The sequence below is a fragment of the Neophocaena asiaeorientalis genome, unplaced genomic scaffold (assembly GCF_003031525.2).
Source record: "Neophocaena asiaeorientalis asiaeorientalis breed wild unplaced genomic scaffold, Neophocaena_asiaeorientalis_V1.1 scaffold131, whole genome shotgun sequence".
Taxonomy (NCBI): Eukaryota; Metazoa; Chordata; class Mammalia; order Artiodactyla; family Phocoenidae; genus Neophocaena; species Neophocaena asiaeorientalis.
In genome coordinates this window covers 2208344-2231842 of record NW_020173201.1, presented here as the reverse complement: position 1 = coordinate 2231842, position 23499 = coordinate 2208344, and the positions used below count along the sequence as shown (strand labels likewise).

The following is a 23499-nucleotide window of genomic DNA, read 5'->3' as shown; positions in this document are numbered from 1 at the left end:
GAGAAGCAGGAAGGTGAGACAGGAGGTTATTGCAGTAAAATCCACGGGAGAGATAATGGTGGCTTAGACCCAGGTTGGGGCTGGGGGGTGGGGAGGGGAAGAATGATGGAAACTGTTGAATAGAACATACAGACTTTGCTGAAGGATTGAAAGCAGGGAAAATTGAAAAAGAGAGAATTCAGGGATGACTCTAAGATTTAGGGCCTGAGCAATGAAAAGATAAAAAATTGCTACTTACTAAGATAGGAAATATGGCATAAGGAGCGGATTTAAAATATGTTTCCATGCTTCTAATACCTAAATTGATTGTTTCACGACCCTATGTTTTAATATTATTTAAAGTCTTTCTACTGACATAATAAATCACTGCATAATTTTATTGGAATGATAACTTTTAAAATTTTTCTGTTTACTTCAAGTTACCCACTAGTAACAGGCAGAGAGAGATTTATTCTTCAGAGGCCCCACCAAAAGAGGGTGGGAATATTTGTCACCGTCGCCAAACATAGCACAGTAGGATACAAAGGAGTCAGTACAGAATTATCTGCCCATGATAAGAAGTGATCCCAACAGAAACACATCCACAACAGTTACATGTGTAACTACAAAAAGAAAAACAGGAACTTACGTAAACTCCCCAGGGATGGCAGTGATGGCCAAGAACCCAAGAGTAATAATCTGAACATCAACTATATCTGGGTGCCAGGGATGAGGTTTTGACAGCTAAGAACCAAAAGCATGAAAACTGTGTTAAGAATATTATTCTTTCTATCGTCAAGAGACTGACGCTGCTCATAGAAGTTCCTTTATTAAAGGATTTTAAATGTTTCCAGCTGTTTTGGGGTGTCTTATCCTAATATCATATTGCTTTTCTAATTCATGTAGTATTAAATATTCTATCTATTCAATAGTAATAAGATGTAAATATTATATACCAGTGTCCCATTAACCTGGACTTATTTTCTCATCAATGAAGTTTCTAGTGGATTTGTCATTGTGGCATCACAATGTGTAATAGATAACCAAGTGTTCTCCTATATTACCATGGTGACTATCCTTATACAAGATGAATAAGAAATTACCATCATTTGGAATAGCTTAAGTTAGTGATTTCTTTTTACTTTAAATCTTCAGTTACCAAGTCTTGCCTTACTTTTTAGGTTTTCTCCAAGAGAATCTATCCTTTATCATATTCAGATTAGTAGAATCTTTCCCTCTATTCCTTTGTTTCCTCGCTTTCTTCTTCCTGGAGAATTTTAATTAAATATTAGAAAAAAACTCTATTTAAAAATTTTTTCTACATCAAAAATCCATAATAATATGATGAATGAATGAATGAATTCATTCATTCAATGAATGAATTCATATTCACTTGTATGAATATGAAAATCCATGTTCCAAAGAGTATTTAAAGAATATTGCTTTACTTAATAATGTTGCCTGAGTTGTGAGAAAATAACCTGAGATGTTTTTCTCTGCAAAGAATTCTGTGTTCACTCCTATCCTGGAGTCAACATAAACAAATCCTGAATAAGAAAAATGTTAATCTTATTCTTCCTTTTCCACTGTTCTAATTGCTTCATTTATTTACTATAGATGTAAAACTCTAAGTCAGTGTATTTAATAATCATAACCCTTATTTCTTAGAGTTACACTTATAGCATCCATATTTTTTAATATTAAAAATTTGATATGGGAACATCTGAATAACACACAGATCTACTATTCAACACAGAGCTACTATTCATATCTGATAATTCATAAATGTAAAATTAATGATATACTAATTTCACCATGATAATCAAAATGTATTACCTCTCCAGTATGAAGAAGGATTGGCTTTGGTTTTTGGCATTCTTTGATTTCTTCAGATGGCTTGCCCAGGTACTGATCCCGAATACTGTCCCAAAGTGGATCCCCTACTGTTGTCCCTATTAGGAATGTTATGATTAATAAGATTCCAACCCTCTGAAAAATATCATCATTTTGACAAATGTTGTACAACAATGCTTTTAGGACTTTGAGAGATTTTATCGAGGTTGTTGTTCAATGATTCCAAACAGTTGCATAATAGAAGAGGCAAGATTTCCTGTACATCCTAAAGTAGGAGCCATTGTTTAATTAGACCTCAGTGTGGTTGACAGAATAAAAGAATATATATGTTCTACAACCTTAATTTTTTTTATTGCTCTTTCTCAACCATTTTGCAAATAAAAAATATGATATAATTAAATGTAGGTCTATGAACTGAATCACCTTTTTCTTATTTTGAAAACTATAAAAAAAACACCTCCAACGTGAAGTACCAGTTGTTTGACTTGTGGTCTCTAAAGACCCACTCTTGAATCTCCACTTAATTATGTACACACACACACACACACACACACACACACACACACACGAGCAATAAAAACAACCATCAAGCGTAACACCCATAATCTGGGGAAAAGCTATGTTAACTACAAAACCTAAGAACATAGAATCTATAATCCATTAGGAAAATATAACAACTATGAACATATATGAACCTAATAACAGAGTACAAAAATAAGTGAAACAAAACTGACAGAAATGAAGGGAGAAACAATCAACAATAATAGTTGGAACTTCAATAACTCACTTTCAATAACAGATGGAACAACAAGTGAGAAGACCAATAGGGAAGTATAAAATTTGAACAGCACTAGAAGCCAACTAGACTTAACAGATACTAACAAAGGACTCCATCCAACAACAGCATAATATATATTCTTCTCAAGTGCATATGGAACATTATCTAAAATAGACCATATGCTGGCCATAAAACAAACCTCAATAAATGTTTTAAAGTATAAATAATACAAAGTATGTTTTCAACCACAATGTAATGAAATTAGAAATAAATAACAGAAGAAAATTTGATAAACTCACAAATATGTGGAAATTGATCAACATGATTATGAATAATGGTCAAAAAAGAAATCAAAAGAAAATATAAAAACAGTTTCGGATGAATGCAAATGAAGACACAGTATATCAAAACGTATAGAATGCAGTGAAAGCAGTTCCTGTAGGGAAATTGATAGCTTTAAATGCCCTTATAAAGAAAGGAGATGACCTCAGCAAGATACCAAAGTAGAAGATATCAGCTTTCATCCCCCCACAGAATACAATAATTAGCTATCCACAAAAGAAAATAGCTCTGGGAGGGCTCAAGAGTCCAACTAAAAACCTACAGCAACACAGTGGAGCAAAACACAGAATAACCACATGAAAAGGATCACTGGGAAGGCTGGCTTATCTGAGACATCTCAAGATGGCTAAGAACGAAGAAGGGCAGAAGATATCAGTACCAGCCACATAACAGGTGCCAACATTTGCTGCAGTGGCCTGCTCTGTGGAAGACCCTGGAAACCCTTGCCACTGAGAACCTGAACAGCCTCTGCAACAGACTCTCTACAGCTTTCATGAAAGAGGACCCTGTTTGTCAGTGCAAACCCCAGAAGACTGCTCCACAGAGACAACAGCAGCTTGTATGACTGAGGTAACCAATGATGGATTACCATGGATCACTGAAGAGAGACGTGATGCTGTACCTCCCTCATGAGAAGCTTCTGTTCCACTGCCCTGGAGTCAGGGCTGTCAGTCCCCCACCCCCAAACCCATACATGACCCTGACCCCAGAGCCATGGGTGTTCCATGTACACCCATGTTTCAGACCCCAACTTTGTGACCACGCTGTGTTTTCCTGGGCTCCAAACCCCGGACCTGCAGCTGCCCTGCAAGTACCTGTAACTCAGGCACTGGAGCCACTAGAAGTGGACCTGAACCCCAGAACCACTTTCCTCTGCAAATGCATGTGTTCTAGGCCCCAGCTCCATGGCTGCTCCACATGTGCCCATACCTCAGGCACAGAGCTGTTGGTGAGCCAGTGCCCTGGACCCTGGAGGCATGGTTGCTCCACAAGCACCCGAGCTCCAGATCTCAGGTATGTCACTGTTCCATGAATGCGACATATCAGACATCAGTGCCACCACCACTGTGAATGTACCTGAAGCCAAACATAGCACCCAAAGTGATGCCCTTGGCCATGACATCCTCCAAGGGAGAAAAGGATGTCAGGATGTCCCCAGAAGACTTCACCACTGAAGATCACAACAGCACTCACAGCAGCTGCAGATACCCTTAGTACTGGCCTTTGAGGACGCATGCAATCTTCACCAATGATGACCTCAGCTGACAGAGCTGCATGGAGACTATGCCACTTGGGCTGCCCTGGAGCTGGAACAACCACAGTCACCCAATGTCTCTGCAGCCACCCAAAGGTGAAGGCCTTTCCCCACCAAAACCATTCTGTAAAGTCTGGAAGAGGTGACTGATCCATCAAATGCACAGACAAATGCAATTCTATGAGAGACAACAAAAATCAAGGAAACATGACATCACAAAAGGAATACAATAATTTTCCAATAACTGACCCGAAGAATTGGAGATCTAGAAATTGTCAAAGAAGAACTCAAAATAATTGTGTCAAAGAAGTTCAGCAAGCTACAAGAGAACAAATATATACAACTTAACAAAATCAAGAAAATAATTATGAACAAAATGAGAGTTCAACAGAAAGGCAGAACCATAAAAAAGAGCCAAACAAATTCTGGAGCTGAAGAATGAAATGAATGAAATGAACAATGCAGTAGAGAGCATCAACAGCAGATTTGATCAAGCAGAAGAAACAATCTGTGAACTCAAAACAAGTCATTAGGAACTATTCAATTAAAGTGAAAAAAAATGAAAAAGAATGAAGAAAGCCTACATGAATTATGAGACACAAAATGCCAAAGGGAGTTCTCCAAGCTGAAATGCAAGGATGCTAATAGCCCATAAAAGATATGAAAGAACAGGTATACCTCATTTTCTTGCACTTTGCTGATATTGTGTTTTTCTGTTTGTTTGTTTGGGGTTTTGTTTACAAATTGGGGGTTTGTGGTAACCCTGCATTAAGCAAGTTGATCAGTGCCATTTTTCCAACAGCAATTGCTAACTTCATGACGTTGCGTCACATTTTAGTAATCCTCACTAGATTTCAAACTTTTTCATCGTTATATTTCTTACGGTGATCTCTGATCAGTGATCTTTGATGTTACTACTGTAATAGTTTGGCAGCACTACAAACCACATCCATCTAAGACAGAAAACTTAATTGATAAATGTATGCATTCTGACTGCTCCACTGACTGGCTGTCCCTCCATCTCTCTTCCTCTCCTTAGGCCTCCCTATTCCCTGAGACACAACAATATTGAAATTAGGCCAATTAATAACCCTACAATGGCCTCTGTGTATTCAAGTGGAAGGAAGAGTCATACATCTCTCATTTTAAATCAAAAGCTAGAAATGATTAAGCTTAGTGAGGAAGACATGTTGAAAGCTGTGATATGAAAAAAGCTAGATCTCTTGCACCAAATAGTCAGCCAAATTGTGAATGCAAAGGAAAGTTCTTGAAGGAAACTAAAAGTGCTATTCCAGCGAACACACAAATAAGAAAGTGAAACAGCCTTATTACTGATATGGAGAATGTTTTAATCGTCTGGAGAGAAGAGCAAACCAGCCACAACATTCCCTTATGCCAAAGCCTAATTCAGGGCAAGGCCCTAAATTTCTTCAATTCTATGAAGGCTGAGAGAGGTGAGGAAGCTGCAAAAGAAAACTCTGAAGGTAGCAGAGGTTGGTTTATGAGCTTTAGGGAAAGAAGCCATCTCCATAACATAAAGGTTCAAGGTGAAGCAGCAAGTGCTAATGTAAAAGCTGAGGAAAGTTAGCCAGAAGAATAAGCCAAGATAATGAATGAAGGTGGTTACACTAAAAAACAGATTTTCAACGTAGGCAAGACAATCTTCTTTTGGAATAAGATGCCATCTTGGACTTTCTTAGCTAGAGAGGAGAAGTCGACGTCAGGCTGACTCTCTTGTTAGGGATAAACATAGCTGGTCACTTTAAGCTGAAACCAATGCTCATTTACCATTCTGAAAATCCTAGGGCTTTTAAGAATTGTGCTAAATCTACTCTGCCTGTGCTCTATAAATGGAACAACAAAGCCTATATGACAGCATGTCTGTTGACAAGATGGTTTACTAAATATTTAAACACCACTGTCGAGATCTACTGCTCAGGAAAAGATTCCTTTCAAAATATTAGTGCTTGGGCTTCCCTGGTGGTGCAGTGGTTGAGAGTCCACCTGCCGATGCAGGAGATGCGGGTTCATGCCCCAGCCCGGGAAGATCCCACATGCTGCGGAGCGGCAGGACCCTTGAGCCATGGCCACTGAGCCTGCGCGTCTGGAGCCTGTGCTCCACAACAGGAGAGGCCACAACAGTGAGAGGCCCGCGTACCACAAATAAACAAAACAAAACAAACAAACAAAATATTACTGCTCACTGACAATGCACAAGTCACCCAAGAGCTCTGAAGAAGATGTACAAGATTAATGTTGTTTTCATGCTTGCTAACACAATACCCGTTCTGAAGCCTGTGGATCAAGGAGTACTTTTGACTTTCAAGTCTTATTATTTAAGAAATACACTTCATAAGGTTATAGCTGCCATGGACAGTGATTCCTCTGATGGATCTTGGAAAAGTCAATGGGAAACTTCCTGGAAAGGATTCACCATTCTAGATGCCATTAAGAACATTCATGGTTCATGGAAAGAGGGCAAAATATCAAAATTAACAAGGGCTTGGAAAAAGTTATTTCAGCTCTCATGGATGACTTTGAGGGGTTCAAGACTTCAGTTGAGGAAGTAACTGAAGAGGTGGTGAGAACAGCAAGAGAACTAGAATTAAAAGCAAAGCCTAAAGATGTGACTTAACTGCTGCAATCTCATGATGATAACTTTCACAAATGAGGAGTTGCTGCTTATGAATGAGCAAAGAAAGTGATTTCTTAAGGTGGAATCTTCTGGTGAAGATGCTCTGAAGACCACTGAAATGACAACAAAGGATTTAGAATGTCATGCAAACTTAGTTGATAAAGCTGTGGCAGGGTTTGACAGAACTGACTCCAATTTTGCAAGAAGTTCCATTGTGGGTAAAGTACTATAAAATGCATTGCATGCTACAGAGAAATCACTTGTGAAAGAGTCAATCAATGCAGAAAACTTCATCATTGTCTTATTTTAAGAAATTGCCACAGTCACCACAACCTTCATCGACCACCACCCTGATCAGTCAGCAGCCATCAACATCAAGGCAAGACCCTCCACCAGCAAAAAGATGATGATTATGACTCCTTGAAAACTCTGCTGATGGTTACCATTTTTAGCAATAAATGTATTTTTTATTAAGGAATGTACATTTTTAAGACATAATGTTATCACACACTTAATAGACTAACAGTATAATGTAAACATAACTTTTATAAGCACTGGGAAATAAATAACAATATAATAATAGTAGGGAACATCAATGGCCCACTTTCAAAAGTGGTTAGATCATCCACACAGAAAATCAACAAGGAAACATTGGATTTGAATCGTATCTTAGACCAACTGGACCTAAAAGACACGTATGGAACATTCTACCCAACAACAGTAGAAAACACATTCTTCTCAAGTGTGCATGAAACATTCTCCAGTATTGATCACGTAGGGTCACAAAAGAAGCCTCAGCAAATTTAGAAGATTGAAATCATACCAACTATCTTTTCTGACCACAAAGACCTGAAACTAGAAATCAGTAACAGGAAAACTGGAAAATTCACAGATATGTGAAGATTAAAAAACATACTCCTGAACAACTAATGGGTCAAAGAAATCAAAATGAAATCAAAAACACCTCAAAACAAACAAAACAAAAATGGAAATACAATATACCAAAAACTTACTGTATAGAGAACTTATACTTACTGTATAAGTTCTGGGAGTGGAGTTTATTGTGATAAACCCCTACATTAAGAACGAAGAAAGATCTCAAAAAAACAACCTAACTTTACACCTCAAGGAACTAGAAAAAGAAAAAACTAAGCACAAAGTTAACAGAGGAAAAGAAATAACAAAGATCAGAGTAGAAATAAATGGAATAGAGACCAGAAAAACAATAGAAAAAACCCACAAAATGAAGAGCTGGTTTTTGAAAACACAAAATTGACAAACCTTTAGTTAGATTAACTGAGGAAAAAAAGACAGAAGCCTCAAAATTTTCAAAAAATTAGAAATGAAAGGTAAGACATTACAAATGACACCTCAGAAATACAAAAGGATGACTATAAGCAATTATACACCACCAAGTTGGATAACCTAGAAGAAATGGGTAAATTCCTAGAAACATACAAACTGACAAGACTAAATCATGAATAAATAGAAAAATTTGAGCAGACTAATAATGAGTAAGAAGATTGAATCAGTAATCAGAAACCTCCTAACAAAAAAAGACTAGGATCAGATGGTTTTACTGGTGAATTCAACCAAACATTTACGGAAGAATTAATGCCAGTCCTTCTCAAGCTCTTCTCAAAAATTGAGGAGGAGGGAATACTCCCAAATTTGCTTTATGATGCGAACATTACCCTGATACCAAAGCCATATAAGGGCACTATGAGAAAAAAAAAAAAAAGGCCAATATCTCTGATGAATAAAGAAGCCAAAATCCCAAGCAAAATACCAGCAAACTGAATCCAATAGCACATTAAAATGATCATGCACCATGATCAATGGGATTTATTCCTGGGATGCAAGAATGGTTCAAAAAGTGTGAATAAATAAATGTGATATACCACATTAATAGCATAGGAGAGTTTTCTCCGTGCCCTAAATAGATAGGAAAACATCCATGTTCAAGGATCAGAAGACTTAAAGTTGTTAAGATTACAGAGCTCCTCAATTTAATCTACAGATTCAACACAATTCCCATCAGAATCTCAGCTGACTTCTTTGTAGAAGTTGACAAACTGATTCTAAAAGTTAAATAGAATTGCAAAGGACTCAGAATAGCAAAAACAATCTTGAAAAAGGAGAACAAAGTAGGAGGACTCATATATCCTGATTTCAAAACTTACTACACAGCAGTAGTAATCAAGAAAGGGTGATACGAACCATGGAATACTACTTAGCTATAAAAAAGGAGGAATGATTTTTCTTTTTTAAAAGGGTGATACTAGCACAAAAAATAAACACAGATCAATGGAATAGAATTGGGAATCCAGAAATAAGACCATGAATCTATGGTCAACTGATTTTCAATGAGTGTGCCAAGCCCATTCAATGGGTTTAAAAAAATAGCCTTTCAACAAATGGTGCTGTAATAACTGGATAGCCACAAGGAAAAGAATGAACGTGGATTGTTACCTCACACCATATATAAAAGCTAACTCAAAATAGCTCAAAGATCTAAATATAAGAGCTAAAACCATAAAACTTCTAGAAGAAAACAGGGGTAGGTTTTCATGACATCAAATTTAGCAAAGGATACTTAGATATGACACCAAAAGCATGAGATACAAAAGCAAGAATAGACCATTTTGATTTCATCAAAATTAAAACTTTTTGTGCTTAAAAGGACACAATGAAGAAGGTGGAAACACAACCCACAGTAGGGAGATCAGCCAAAATGGTGGAGTAGAAAGACCATGAGCTCACCTCCTCTCATGGCCACACCAAAATAACAACTATTTACAGACCACGTATTGATGGAAAAGACCAGAACCTACCATAAAAGATCTTCTATAACTAAAGATATAAAGAAGGAACCACAGTGAGATAGGTAGTCAAGACCCATACCCTCTGGGAAACCAACAGGAAAATAATTACAATTTCAGAGCATCTCCCCAAGGAGTAAAGGTATTGAGCCCCACATCAGTGTCCCCAGCCCAGCATTCCTCTGCCAGGAAGATGAGCCACTAGAACTTTTGGCTTTGAAGGCCAGTGGGGCTTACTTGCGGGAGACCCAGAGAGCTGTGGGAAATGGAGATTCTACTAATAAAGCGTGCACACAAAAATCTCACATGTTCCGAGACCCAGCTCAGAAACAATAATTTGAAAGGAGCCTGGGTTAGACCTACCTGCTAATCTTGGAGAGTCTCCCAGAGAGACAGGGGTCAATTGGAGCTCACAGACGCTGGTGGCAGCCATTTTTAGGAGCTCATTCTACCACATACTATTTTGGATCCTCCCCCCAGCTTATTAGCTCCAGGACCCAGCTGTGCCCATGCCCACCAACCCACAGGCACCAGTACTAGGACATTTCAGCCCAAGTAACTAACTGGGTGGGGACACAGTCCCACCCACCAGTAGACAAGGTGCCTTAAGACACCCCCTGAACCCACAGCCACCCCTGGACACAACCCTGCCCACCAGAGGATGTAGGATCTGGCCGCACACACCAGTGAGGTGGACACCAGCCTCAGGACAATGGTACCCCTGCAGCCTGCAGACCCAGCCCACCCATCAGCAGACCAGCAGCAGCTCTGGGACTAGCTGGGCTCTGACCCTGCCCACCAGCAAGCCAACACGAGCTTTAGGACATCCTGGACTCTGCAGCCAGCCATGTCAAGAACCAGCCTCACCCACCAGCAGTCTGACACCAGCTCTGGGACCCTGGGCTCTGTAGCCAGACCCCAGGACTCAGCTCTTCCTGCCAGTGGGCTGGCATTAGCCCCAGGACCTAGCTTCACCCACCAGTGTGAAGACACCAGCCCAGGATCTCCTTGACTCCAGCTCTGCCCACCAGTGAGCTAGCAGTAGCCCAGGGGCCACCTGTGGGTCTGCAGCCAGCTGCCTCATGACCCAGCCCCACCAAGCAGTGGCCAGCAGCCTCTGCACAAGGCAGGGCCTGGCAACCAACCAGACCCGTGGCGGGTGGTAGAGCCAAGCCTACGAGACCACCCACAGTAGTCAGCCCACCACAACAGAAGGACCCAAGCAGCCCAGCTAGCGGGCATCCCTAGAGCATATATGGGACCCATAAGGAACTCTTTCAACTCAGTAATGAGAAGACAAGTAGCCCAATTTAAAAATAAGAAAAATATATGAGTAGACATTTCTCCAAGGAAGAAACACAATGGCCAATAAACATGAAAAGATTTTCAGTATCACTAATCTTCAGGGAAATGCAAATCAAAGCCATAATGAGATACCACTCCACACCCAGGGGGTAGCTAGAATCAAAAAGGAAGATAAAAACAAGTATTGGTGAGGATGTAGAAAAATCAGAACCTTCAGAACTACTGATGAGAATGTAAAATTGTGCCACAATTTGGAAATAGTCTGGTAGTTCCTCAAATTATTAAACATAGAGTTACCATATGATCCAGCAATTCTACTTCTAAGCATATACCAAAGAGGAGAGATGAAATCATATGCTCACACAAAAGCCTGGACATGAATATTTATAGCAGCAGTATTCCTAATAGTCCAAAAGTGGAACAACCCAAATGTCCATCAACTGAGGAATGCATAAACAAAATCTGGTAAAACCATACAGTGGAATATTATTCAGTCATAATATAACATAAATGAACTTATCTACAAAACAAAAACAGACTCACGGACATAGAGAACAAAATTTGTGGTTGCCAAGGGGGAGGGAGGGTGGGGGAGGGATGGACTGGGAATTTGGGATTAGCAGATGCAAACTATTATACAAAGAATGGATAAACAACAAGGTCCTACTGTATAGCACAGGGAACTATATTCAATATCCTGTAATAAATCACAATGGAAAAGAATATGAAAAAGAATGTATGATATGTATAAATGAATCACTTTGCTGTTCAGCAGAAATTAACACAACATTGAAATCAACTATACTTCAATAAAACAATTTTTTAAAAAGAAAAAAAAGTAATGAAATACTAATCCATGTTACAACTTGGATGAACCTTGAAAACATGATGCTAAGTGAAAGAAGCCAATGCAAAAAGTCACATTTTTTTTTTTTTTACAATTCCATTTATATGAAATGTCCAGAAGAGGAAAATATAGAGATAGAGAGATTAGTGGTTGCTTAGGTCTGGGAGAGACGGAGACTGTGTTGTAATAGCTAAAGAGTACAGGGTTTCTTTCTGAGGGGATGAAAATGCTCTAAAATTGACTGTGGTGATGGTTGCACATATCTGTGAATATACCAAAAAACCACTGAATTATACATTTTAAATGGGTAAATTTTATGTTTTGTGAATTATATCTCAATAAACCTGTTAAAAATTATTTATTTTAGAACAGTAGACCAAACTAGATGAAATATTACCAGGAAAGATGATGCCAACTATATCACATTACAACTGTATTTATTAATTTAACTAATGGCTCCAAAATATATATATATATATATACAAAAGACAAGAATGAAATAAGCCAAAATATTACCTGTAGGTGCTACTCTTCAATTTTTTTTTAACTTTCTCTACTTGCCAGTGCATGTTATCACAGTGATAATCAGGATAAAAGTATAAAACCTATAATAATCAGTTATAAATTCATGGAAATACACACAGGAAGAAGACCCAGGACCACATGCATTAGGTTCCTAAAAGCCTCTGTTCTGAGGAATCTGGGCTCCAATAAAGGAATCTGGGAAAGAGACACTAACAACCAGATGGAAGGGCCAACTCATACTGTCGAAGTTACAATGACACTCCCGCTCTGCACCACTCCAACTCCACCCCAGGCTCCAGCCCAATTTAAATTTTTTTTTTTTTTTGCGGTACGTGGGCCTCTCACTGCTGTGGCCTCTCCCTTTCTGAAAATACTGTGTGTATTATATTTTGCTTTTTGTCTTTTTTTGCGGTACGCGGGCCTCTCACTGCTGTGGCCTCTCCCGTTGCGGAGCACCGGCTCCGGACGCGCAGGCTCAGCGGCCACGGCTCGTGGCCCCAGCCACTCCGCGGCATGTGGGATCCTCCCAGACCGGGGCAGGATCCCGTGTCCCCTGCATCGGCAGGTGGACTCTCAATCACTGCGCCACCAGGGAAGCCCTAAAACTATTCTTTCATAGATTGAAATGCAAAGAGAATCTCTGATTCTACTTGAATCAGTGGAAAGCTAAATTATGAAAGATACCTACCCCTGAGAAATCATGTACAAACCTGGAAAGCCTGCATACTCCCAAATTTAAAAAATAAAAATAGTAGGGGCTTCCCTGGTGGCGCAGTGGTTGAGAGCCCGCCTGCCGATGCAGGGGACATGGGTTCGTGCCCCGGTCCGGGCAGATCCCACATGCCGCGGAGCGGCTAGGCCCACGAGCTATGGCCGCTGAGCCTGCGCGTCCGGAGCCTGTGCCCCGCAACGGGAGAGGCCACAACAGTGAGAGGCCCGCATACCGCAAAAAAAATAAATAAATAAATAAAAATAGTAAATGTATTGGTTACATTAAACCTTGTTAGGGAACAGAACCCTGAAGTTCAGAAACTGGAACTATAAATCACATCAGACTGCACCTCACCCTGCGTAAAATTGAGGGTTCCAAATCCGTCAATCGTGCCAGCTGCAAAACTGTAGCCCAAGGCTGGTTTACATGTTTTTGCCTAAAGGAAAAAATTTTAAAAACAAAACAAAAATGAAACAGAAAAAGAAACAGAAGTTGAACTTCAATAATGAGATCAGCCCAGAACTTTACCCTTGTGGCATAATCAGTGTGACTCAGTGACACTTACTGTGTGTGTAGAATTGAGCCAGACGGTGACGTCCGTCATATTCACCCACTGATGAGCTGAAGCCAGTGGCCCAGTTACCTCCTGAGAGGCGGAGGCATACAGTTCCTAGAAAACACACAGCCTTACCATTAAAAGCAAAAAAGCTAAAATGAATACCAGCAACCGTACCTAAGAAGTGCCAATTTGGAAAAGAGTCTTTCAGTCAAGTTTTGTTTTGCTGTCTGATTAGACAGAGCATGCGCATCTCTCCACCAAACCCCCTGTAGCTTCCCAGAAACTTGAAGGCCCTGAGACCATTGATCTGTGTCTATTTCCCACAAATATGAAATTCCAGTGATGCAGGCTATGGTACAAATGCTCCAATCTCACTAGAAAGACAGCCAAGAAAATTTAAGGTTAGGAGTAGGTGGGCCAAATTACCTTCTTTGGCAGAACAAGGGTGCCTCCATGGGGATTCTCATGGAGTTTTCCCTCTCACAGTCCTTGAGTCCTCTGGCAGGGCTGGTGCCAAAGGGGGGCTTGAAAGTCTTCAGGACCCACTTCATCTGCATCTGTTCCCCCACCCACTGTTCACCTTTGGATGTTCTTTTTTTTTCCAGTATGGTCAATTGATGCTTTTTTAATCTTAGGGGCAATGTGAGTCAAAATATATTTAGGAAGGTTTGTTTGTATTGATCTGTATCGTACAGTAGAGGCAAACCCTGCTTCAGCACCAATGCCTTTGCCTGACACCTAACTCATTTCTACTCTATTGCCATGTCAGTTTCCACAGCCACATGGGAATGCTCAAGTTGTCAGTAACACCAGCGGCAACCTGCTCTCCTCATTAAGAGGGAAGTTGTGCCTTGCTGAGAAGAGAATCCAGAATGTGGGACAAATCTCTATGTAGACTGGGCTCAGAATGGTAACAAAATTTCTGACGCCAGATTGTGTCGGGGTGCACACCCTAAATAGAATCTGTTAATTTAGAACAATCCACTGATAATACCACAGTAATTAAAAAGAAACTGCAGCAATTAGGTTGGCTGGTGTCTGATGTTTTTAAGGTGTTTTTGTTCTTCCTTAATTGCTCCTGAAACATTTTAGAACCCTTGAGACAAAATATGTACACACACACCCTCTCTCAAGCCCATGCTCACTAAAGGTATGGGTAAGCTATAAAAACGAAGAGATTTAACTATGTTTGTCAGAGATGGCTCAGCCCAAAGCTGTCTTTTGTTTTTTCCATCAGAAATGTCTCCATAGGAGCTGATACAAAATATGTAAGCAAAATGGAAGATAAAATTTAGAAGAGGAAGGAGGGTAGAGTAACTTGTAGTAAGCTCACTGGAGACCAGATTCTCTCTTCATCAAAAAATCTTTTAAAAAGAAAGGAAAATGTAAGATGGATGATCTTTCCATATCAAAAAAGACCAGGGACTAATTTGAATCCAAATTGCAAGAATTGGCAGTGGTGCCACTCAGCTTTACCTTGTCACCGAAGGAAAAGTTAAGAAATGGTAGGGCTTCCCTGGTGGTGCAGTGGTTAAGAATCCTCCTGCCAATGCAGGGGACACGAGTTCAAGCCCTAGTCCGGGAAGATCCCACATGCCGCAGAGCAACTAAGCCCGTGCTCCACAACTACTGAGCCTGCACTCTAGAGCCCGCAAGCCACAACTACTGAGCCCGTGTGCCACAACTACTGAAGCCCGCGCGGCTAGAGTCAGTGCTCCACAAGAGAAGCCACCGCAGTGAGAACCCTGCAACGCAACGAACAGTAGCCCCCACTCGCTGCAACTAGAGAAAGCCTGCGCACAGCAACGAAGACCTAATGCAGACAAAAATTAATTAATTAATTTTTTTTTTTTTTTAAAGAAAGAAATGGTCAGGTGACTTGGCAGGCCAAGGCCTGAGAGACTTCTGAGAATTTGGGTCAGTCTGGTTATATCTGGTCATACCACATGAATTGAAAACTTTACAATCTATCATCCAACCACCGGAAGCAAGCATTCTGGCTGAAAGAGAATATTTCCTGATTACTTTCTTTTAAATGTACTTCCCATAAGAAGCCAGACACAAGCAGTCACAGAGAGGTTCCTGTGTGGTTTGTGAAAACAACCTTCCTGGTTGACAATAAACAGCATTCAGTCTTCCAGACTCCTTGGTGCAGCTTAAGCTCCTGCTGTCTTCCTTACAATTACGGGCTTCCTGATGAACAATGTCAGTGGATTTTAAGGCATAATTTTGAATGAAGATGAAAGAAGCAGGCCCACAGCTTACCTTTGCTTTCTGATATATTATCCGTCCTATGATTTGTGTGCTGTCAAGCATATCCTGCCCAGGTCCCATAGCAATGCACATGCTAGGCTGGAACAAAATGACACAAGATGTGTTCTTAGTGAAATAAGCGATTCTTTTAGGGAATGGAAAATGACAGGTGAATCTAAGCAAATAGATTTTTTTAAAGCCACATTCCAGCATTTCTTTTCAGGTGTTCTCTTAATTTACAGATTATGAGAATCAAAATCATTCACGGAATTAGAGCAATGAATGTTGCTAGAAATCCTCTATTCTAGAAACTTACTTTTAAAAATAAGGAAACTGAGGCTCAGGTGGGTTAGATTCACTGAAGATTATACAGGTAGCTAATATCTGAGCTACTACCTAAAGCCAGGTCTTTCCATTTGCAGCACATCTTTCTCTTTGCTGATTCCTGCCTATGGCACTTGTTCATGATTGCCTTCAATTGAAACTCAGTTAAAACTATATTGGAACAACTAGCTGACCCTCTGGGAAAAAAAATCAGTAAATACATCTGGCTCTATATTTTACTTCTTAAACCAGAAAAATTTGCGAATGATCGGACACTTAAATATTATAAATGGCACCCAAAATGTATTAAAAGAAAATATGGATGAATATATTCTAAAGTCTAACGATGTGAAAGGCCCTTCCAAAAATTATATGGAACACAGTTTGACAGTTTAAACATCCATACCGGGGGGAAAAACATAAGTAAGACTGAAAGATAACTGATAAATGGGGTGTTGAGGGATGAGTTTGCAGTTTATGACAAACTAAGACTTTAATATATTAGGAGCTTTAAAAAGTCAGCAAGAAAAAAAATACCCTTATTAATACATTTTGATTCATTCATATTGAGTTGGGTATTCTCTTATTTGTAGTAAAACTCATCACATTGTATACCTTAAACTTAGACAGTGTTGGATGTCAATATATCCCAATAAAGCTGGAAAAAAAAAAAAGCAGAAAAAAAAAAAAGCATCCTAATGGATAACACCATGGATGCAGATGAAATAGGTAATTCACACACACACACAAAATGTAAATGTAAATGGCCATTCAACGTTATAATAGGTTCAATCTTAATGAATTTAAACTACTAAATTTAAACTACGAAGAGAGAACTCTTCACATTTGTGCTAGAAAAAACTGAAAGATTGACAAACCTGCTGGAGGAGTTTGGGGAAAGTGTCACTCATGCACTGTGGGTAGAAACGTGATTGAGAGTATTTGAGCAATGTGTAGAGTATATTAGATAGAGGTGCTTTGAAAAAAAAGAACAAACTCACTTTTAAGAATTTGTCCTAAGGTGAAACTCACACATGTGAAAAAATATATGACAAGCATAGTGACCATAGCATGCTTATATGAAGGAAGAAAATAAGAAGGGAGAGACTGTGCAAGGAGAAAAGCAGGAAAGGAAAGAAAATACTCATCAGTAGGGGATTGGTTAACCAAATTATGGTACTTAAAAATAAAGATTACGAAGTTAGTTTAAATAATGTTTTAAAGTATATTTACTGGAAATAAGGAAGCAGGGTATAGAACAGCATTACAATATGATCCCATCTATGTAAAATTGTACATATATATGTGTACAGGTGCATAAAAAGTTGTCTGGGGGCTTCCCTGGTGGTGCAGTGGTTGAGAATCTGCCTGCTAATGCAGGGGACACGGGTTTGAGCCCTGGTCTGGGAGGATCCCACATGCCGCGGAGCGGCTAGGCCCGTGAGCTACAACTACTGAGCCTGCGCATCTGGAGCCTGTGCTCCGCAGCAAGAGAGGCCGCGATAGTGAGAGGCCCGCACACCGCGATGAAGAGTGGCCCCCGCTTGCCACAGCTAGAGAAAGCCCTCGCACTGAAACGAAGACCCAACACAGCAAAAATAAATAAATTGATTAATAAACTCCTACCCCCAACATCTTCTTTGAAAAAAAAAAAAAGTTGTCTGGAAGGATGTTTATTAAAATTTTCACAGGTTAATTGTGGGATTAAGGGGTACTCCTTTACATAAGTTTCATTTTCTGAACTTTTCAATATTGTGTATTTTTTTTTTTTTTTTTTTTTTTTTTGCGTTACGCGGCCCTCTCACTGCTGTGGCCTCTCCCGTTGCGGAGCACAGGCTCCAGACGCGCAGGCTCAGTGGCCATGGCTCACGGGCCCAGCAGCTCCACGGCATGTGGGATCTTCCCGGACCGGGGCACGAACCCGTGTCCCCTGCATCGGCAGGCGGACTCTCAACCACTCTGCCACCAGGGAAGCCCTGTGTGTATTTTTAACAACGATATATCATTTTTCTAAAAATCATTAAAGCTATTTTCTAAATTAAAAAACTTTTTAAAGAAACCACATTAAAGCAGAAGACACGGCAACATTTGTCCATTTCCCTCTTTCTTTTTCTCAAGCGTCTTCTGATTTTGTTCAGAAAGCCATCCCTCTCCTTGCAGTGATCCCATTCCTCATTCCAAATAAGTCTAAGGCAATCATGGAAATTCCCTAGGCTTTGCCAAAGATTGGTCTGGAGCCCAGCTTAAGCCAATCAACACATACCATTTCTCCAGCAACTGTTTTGGTCCAGGGATGGACATGTGGCATAAATTGACAGTCATACTAAAGAGAATTCTTATTCCGTGGTTGGAAGAGAGGCTCGCTCTCTCTCCTACTGGGTATGAGAGAAAAAAAGCACACACCTTCCTCACTGATGACTGACATCTTGCAGACATGAGGGAAGCTAATCCAACACGAAGGGAAAGGAAGAGAAACTGAATTGTGTTGTGGAAGGGGGTATGATTTTGCTGTAATTTTTTCTGATTATAAAGTAAAATAGACTTATTGTAGAAAAAGTATTAAAAAGTATAAATAGAATTAAAATAATGAACAAAAAATAAATAGAAAACTGCCTATACTAGTGCCCAAAAGAGCAAATCGTGGTTAACATATCAGTGTGTTTCATTTTGTCTTTTTACTATGATACATTTATTCTCAAAACTGCAGTCATGATGAATATGCAACACTAAACCCTGAGTTCCTTAGTATTATGAGCTCTTTCCCACATTAAGTATTCCAACATAAGACATGAAGGTGATGCATAATATTCTATTGCAAATAAGTATTATAATTTATTTAACCATTTCATCTGTGAATTTTGGAATTTAACAAGTAATCCTCAAATCTAATGTGAATTAATGATGTGTAAAAATTTTGGAAGTGAATGGTAACAAAGACTTTTTTTCATTGTAGTATAGTTGATTTACCATGTTATGTTAGTTTCTGGTGTATGAAGACCTTCTACATAAAAATAATAATATACAGTGGAAAAGTATAATTGTTAAAACTATATTTCTCATTGAGTGGGGTTGACTGGAATAAAATAAATAGCCCAGGAGTAGTGTTTAATAAAAGCAATATGGCAGGTGGAATACTGTATAAACACAAAGAATAAGAACCCAGAAGCTAGAATCTGCTGCTCATGTCAATGTTGCAAACATCTAAATGAAGATGGGAGGACAGCCTTACTCGCTACCTTTAAAACTTATCACATAGAATTGTATATAGTCATAAAGAGATTTTTTTAAGACAAATTAGGTAGAAAACTCAAATCCTATACCAATAAAAAAATCAATAAGTTATAGAATGTTGTTCATGAACACATAAACATATGAAGAGGTGTGAGAGTGGTAACTCTGGGGAAAGGGAGAGGGTAGAGGGGAAGGAGGTGAACAGGGACTTTCACTTTTTACTGCTCTTCATGCTTCCCATGTGGTTTGAGTTTTTACACCAAGATTGTTTTGTTTGTAATTTATAAGAAAGGAAAAAGAATTCTGACCTTGTAGTTTTAGAAAACCCTATAGACTTTATAATCACTGAGAAATGTCTCAGGCAGGCAGTTTTTGTACTAAATTGTGACTTCAGAAATGCCAAGGAAAAATGTTTCAGGCTGTCCAATTTTGGGGAAGGATATTTAATCTCTGATATTTACTAAATTGTCTTACCATTCAAAAAATTTAACAATCAAATGGAAAACTACAATTTTACTCAATCACAATTTAGTGGGTGCTTTTGAGAAGAGCAAATGCTAGCAGTAAGTAGGTCAGAGTATACTTGAGGAGAACATAATTGTACATGAATGTTGAATAGTTAAACATAAAATGTACTTGAGATGCAAAAACAGATTTCACGTCATTATTACCTACCCCACCAATGGGACAAGTGCTATTGGCATTATCACAAGACTCTCCCGTGTTGATGCAGTGCGGGCCAAGAATATTGGGGGACACATCTCCCAGGTTCGATGAAGCAAAAGCTGCTACATACGGTCCCTGCCAAAAGAAACATCCAGTTGCCGTTTATTCTTTCTTTCTTTTTTTTTAATTTCAGGGCCAAGCAAGGAGAACAGGCAGCTCCTGCTCAAAAGACCCAAACTCCCCAATGGCTTTCAGGGGAGCATTTTTAAAGGCAACATTTGGGGGTGAAGGCTGCAGGATTCATGACTTTCTTCTCGCTGATATGTCGTGAAGTAGCAGTGTGGTGTTTTAGGAACCTTAATCATCAACTTTCTGGTTCCAAACAGTCTGGGGTCTAGCGCTTGTGCGCAGCAGGTAGTCGCCATCCTCCACCTGAGTCGGGGTCTCAGTTCCTGTAGAACAACTGGTTTCAGGACTTAATGAAGCTCAGGTTCTTGATGTCTCATTGCAGAAAGAATTCAGTGAGAGACAAAGTGATAGGTAAGAAGTGGATTTATTTAGAGAGAAACACACTCCACAGACAGAGTGTGGGCCATCTCCGAAGGTGAGAAAGGCCTATTCTTTGTTATTTACCACAATGAGTTCATTAAAAAGGCAAACATTCAACCCACTCTGGTGAACTATTCAAAATCATTTGCATACGACAAAAGGAGGATGTACAATATTCTGAGAGAATTTTTTATTTCTGAAAAGGCTCACATTGCCATCAGCATACGTGTTATTACTCGTGATATTCCAGTTATCAATAAAGCTACTTCAAGTAGGAGAGTTTCAAATTTCTGTCTCAAACAGCAACATTTTGACAAGAAATACAGTGTGCAACGAGTTATAAAATACTGACCCATCAATCTAGTGTCTGGTGTTGTACCTGGAGCTCAGATAACCATTTTCCCTTTAAAAATAAATAGCTTATTGGCTTAAAAAGTGAAGAGCCAATCCGGATTTTTCTGTTGCACAACTGAACCTAAATATAGCCTCCACCACCCAGACGTGCCCTCTGTGTATATTTTCTCTATCTCTTCAACCTGAAATAACAACACAAAACCTTTTAGAGTAGGGCAAGACCTTAACCTCAACCAACTGGACTACAATTCTACCTTAAATTCTTAAATTTTCTTAGGGAAAGAGATAATCAAGTATAGGAGATTATGTGTCTTTTTTTATACTAAAAAGATAATGGGAAACTCCTTTCTTTTCCCTAAAACACAGGCTAAAATGAAAAAAAATAGAGATTTGTCAACAAAGGAGCTAACAAATCAAACCAGATGTTCATGGGCTAATATTCCCATAACATCGCACAGAAAAACCTGAACGAACTTTTTGGCCAACACAATACCTTTGTAACAGAACACTTACTCTAGGCGAGGGCCTGGGGTTCTCATCCCATCATATATTCTTCTGCAATTGGGGGTTAGATGCTGGGGTCAAGCAGAGCAGGGTCCTTCCTCTCCAAATATCTGCAGTCAGTAATTTACACAAAGCTGACGAGTTTCCTGGAGTACATGGACTGGGTTCCTGGACACCCCCAACTCTGATCCCATCACTCACTACATTTCAGAGTTACAAAGACAACTCTAATGGATTAGGGTTGTCTCTGACTTAGGCCATATTGCAGGAAAGTAGAAATTCCTTGAAAGGAAATTAAGAGGGAAGTCTGGACCACAGAAAAGGACTCATTCCCTGTCCTCATTCAGATTCCTATACCATTAAGAAGGTGCTTAATAATTTTATATCTCTGAAAACAAGAGATATAAACACAACACAGCTTATCATATTTCCAAGTTAATCAAAAATTATATATGGCAAAAGTTATTATATATTAATTTGCCCTTCCTTATCCAACTAATTGTAACTTTATGAAATCATCACATCAGTAGTATTTGACACAAAGCTAACGGTCATTTAAAATTTTTCTTAGGGAGGATGGAGAATTCTTTCTATCCAAGCATGTCAGTATGTGGCATCCATGATGACACCTTCCTCTGAAGATTTGAATCAGCTATTCTGAACACTGAATGAATGATGATACTCAATGAATTAAGATGAAGCTTTCAATGCCATAAATTCTCACCTCTCCAGGTAGATATCCTTTGTTCTTCTCTTGCTCAAAAAGGTAAGAGGCATAGCCCACATTGTCACTGTTTACAAGATGATTGCTATTGTTCATGCTGACTGGGTGGATGGCAAACCAGCTGTAAAAGAACAGGCAGCCCTAAGTTAATGAAGAGAACCAGGTAACTGGGGTGAAAAATGATGACTGGGAGCTTAAGGTTTCTCCAGCTGTAAAAAAAAAAAAAAAATTCTTTTGATGATAGGCATTCTATCAAAACATTTAGGTTCTTTCATTGTTAATGAAACTTAAATTACTAATAATATACTCAAGAAGTCTGACCACTTACTTAGATTTAAAATATTTCATCATTGTCATCTTCATCATAAGCTTTTAACAAGAGCCAATACTGGTTAGTTACCAGGTGATATACATAAAGAATTGTATCGACATAGACTTTATCCTTCAAGACAGGTACACACATAATAATTATGCAAATCAATCCTATCCAATTCAGTAGACATTTACTGAGAGTCAGCTGTGTGCTGAGCACTGAATAAATTGCAATTTACTCTAGAATCTTGAAGAAGACAAAGATGTAAACAAATGGCTTTGATACAGTGTGACAAATGTTATAAATAAGGAGGCATAAAGTGTTTGAGGACCACAGATGACTAGCAATTAATTCTTAAACACATTCCAGAGAGAAAGAACAGCAGAGTAAATGCACAGGGGTGTGAAAGAGGATGTTATGCATAATTCAGTATATCCTTATGCATAGTAATACCTTGTTTAAGTGTAGAGCTATAGAGTTCACAAGTTAATTTCACATCTGTTATTTCATTTGAATTTCACAACAACCCTGAAAAACAGGCTGGTATTACCTGTGCTCCACAAGGTGTCTCGGAGAAGCAATATGGAAGCCCACTTGTCATACAGGACCAAGGCTAAAGTGTGGGTCTTGTGACACCTTGTTCAGTGGCCTTTGTAGGATCAAACCTCGACACAGGTGAAAAAGGTGTTTACAGGATAGAAGGCTGTAAAGCAGATTATCAAGAACACTCAAGAAAAGAGAGATGCCAATCAATAAATTTTCAAGCTAATTTAGGATTTTAAAAAATCCTTTGTTGATTTTTTTTCGCTGAAGGCTTTTAAAACATTTCTACCCGTGCCCCGGTCCGGGAAGATCCCACATGCCGTGGAGTGACTGGGCCCGTCAGCCATGGCAGCTGAGCCTGCGCGTCTGGAGCCTGTGCTCCGCAACGGGAGAGGCCCAAGTACCGCAAAAAAAAAAAAAAAAAA

The 23499-nt window shown here is 39.3% G+C and overlaps 1 protein-coding gene across 2 annotated transcripts in view; it reads right to left on the bottom strand.

The window, feature by feature from the left end:
• ASAH2 (N-acylsphingosine amidohydrolase 2) overlaps window positions 1-23499 on the bottom strand; it is an 80328-nt gene that overhangs the window by 24870 nt on the left and 31959 nt on the right. The window contains exons 9-15 of one of the 2 annotated variants that reach the window (XM_024744842.1): window positions 22219-22339; window positions 20097-20222; window positions 15879-15965; window positions 13620-13724; window positions 13409-13490; window positions 1816-1931; window positions 629-723 (exon numbers count right to left, since the gene is read on the bottom strand). In XM_024744842.1, coding sequence (XP_024600610.1) covers window positions 629-723; window positions 1816-1931; window positions 13409-13490; window positions 13620-13724; window positions 15879-15965; window positions 20097-20222; window positions 22219-22339 — 732 coding nt within the window. Of the gene's footprint in view, window positions 1-628; window positions 724-1153; window positions 1173-1815; window positions 1932-13408; window positions 13491-13619; window positions 13725-15878; window positions 15966-20096; window positions 20223-22218; window positions 22340-23499 lie in introns of those variants that run through there. The other variant, XM_024744841.1, reaches the window with a different exon arrangement.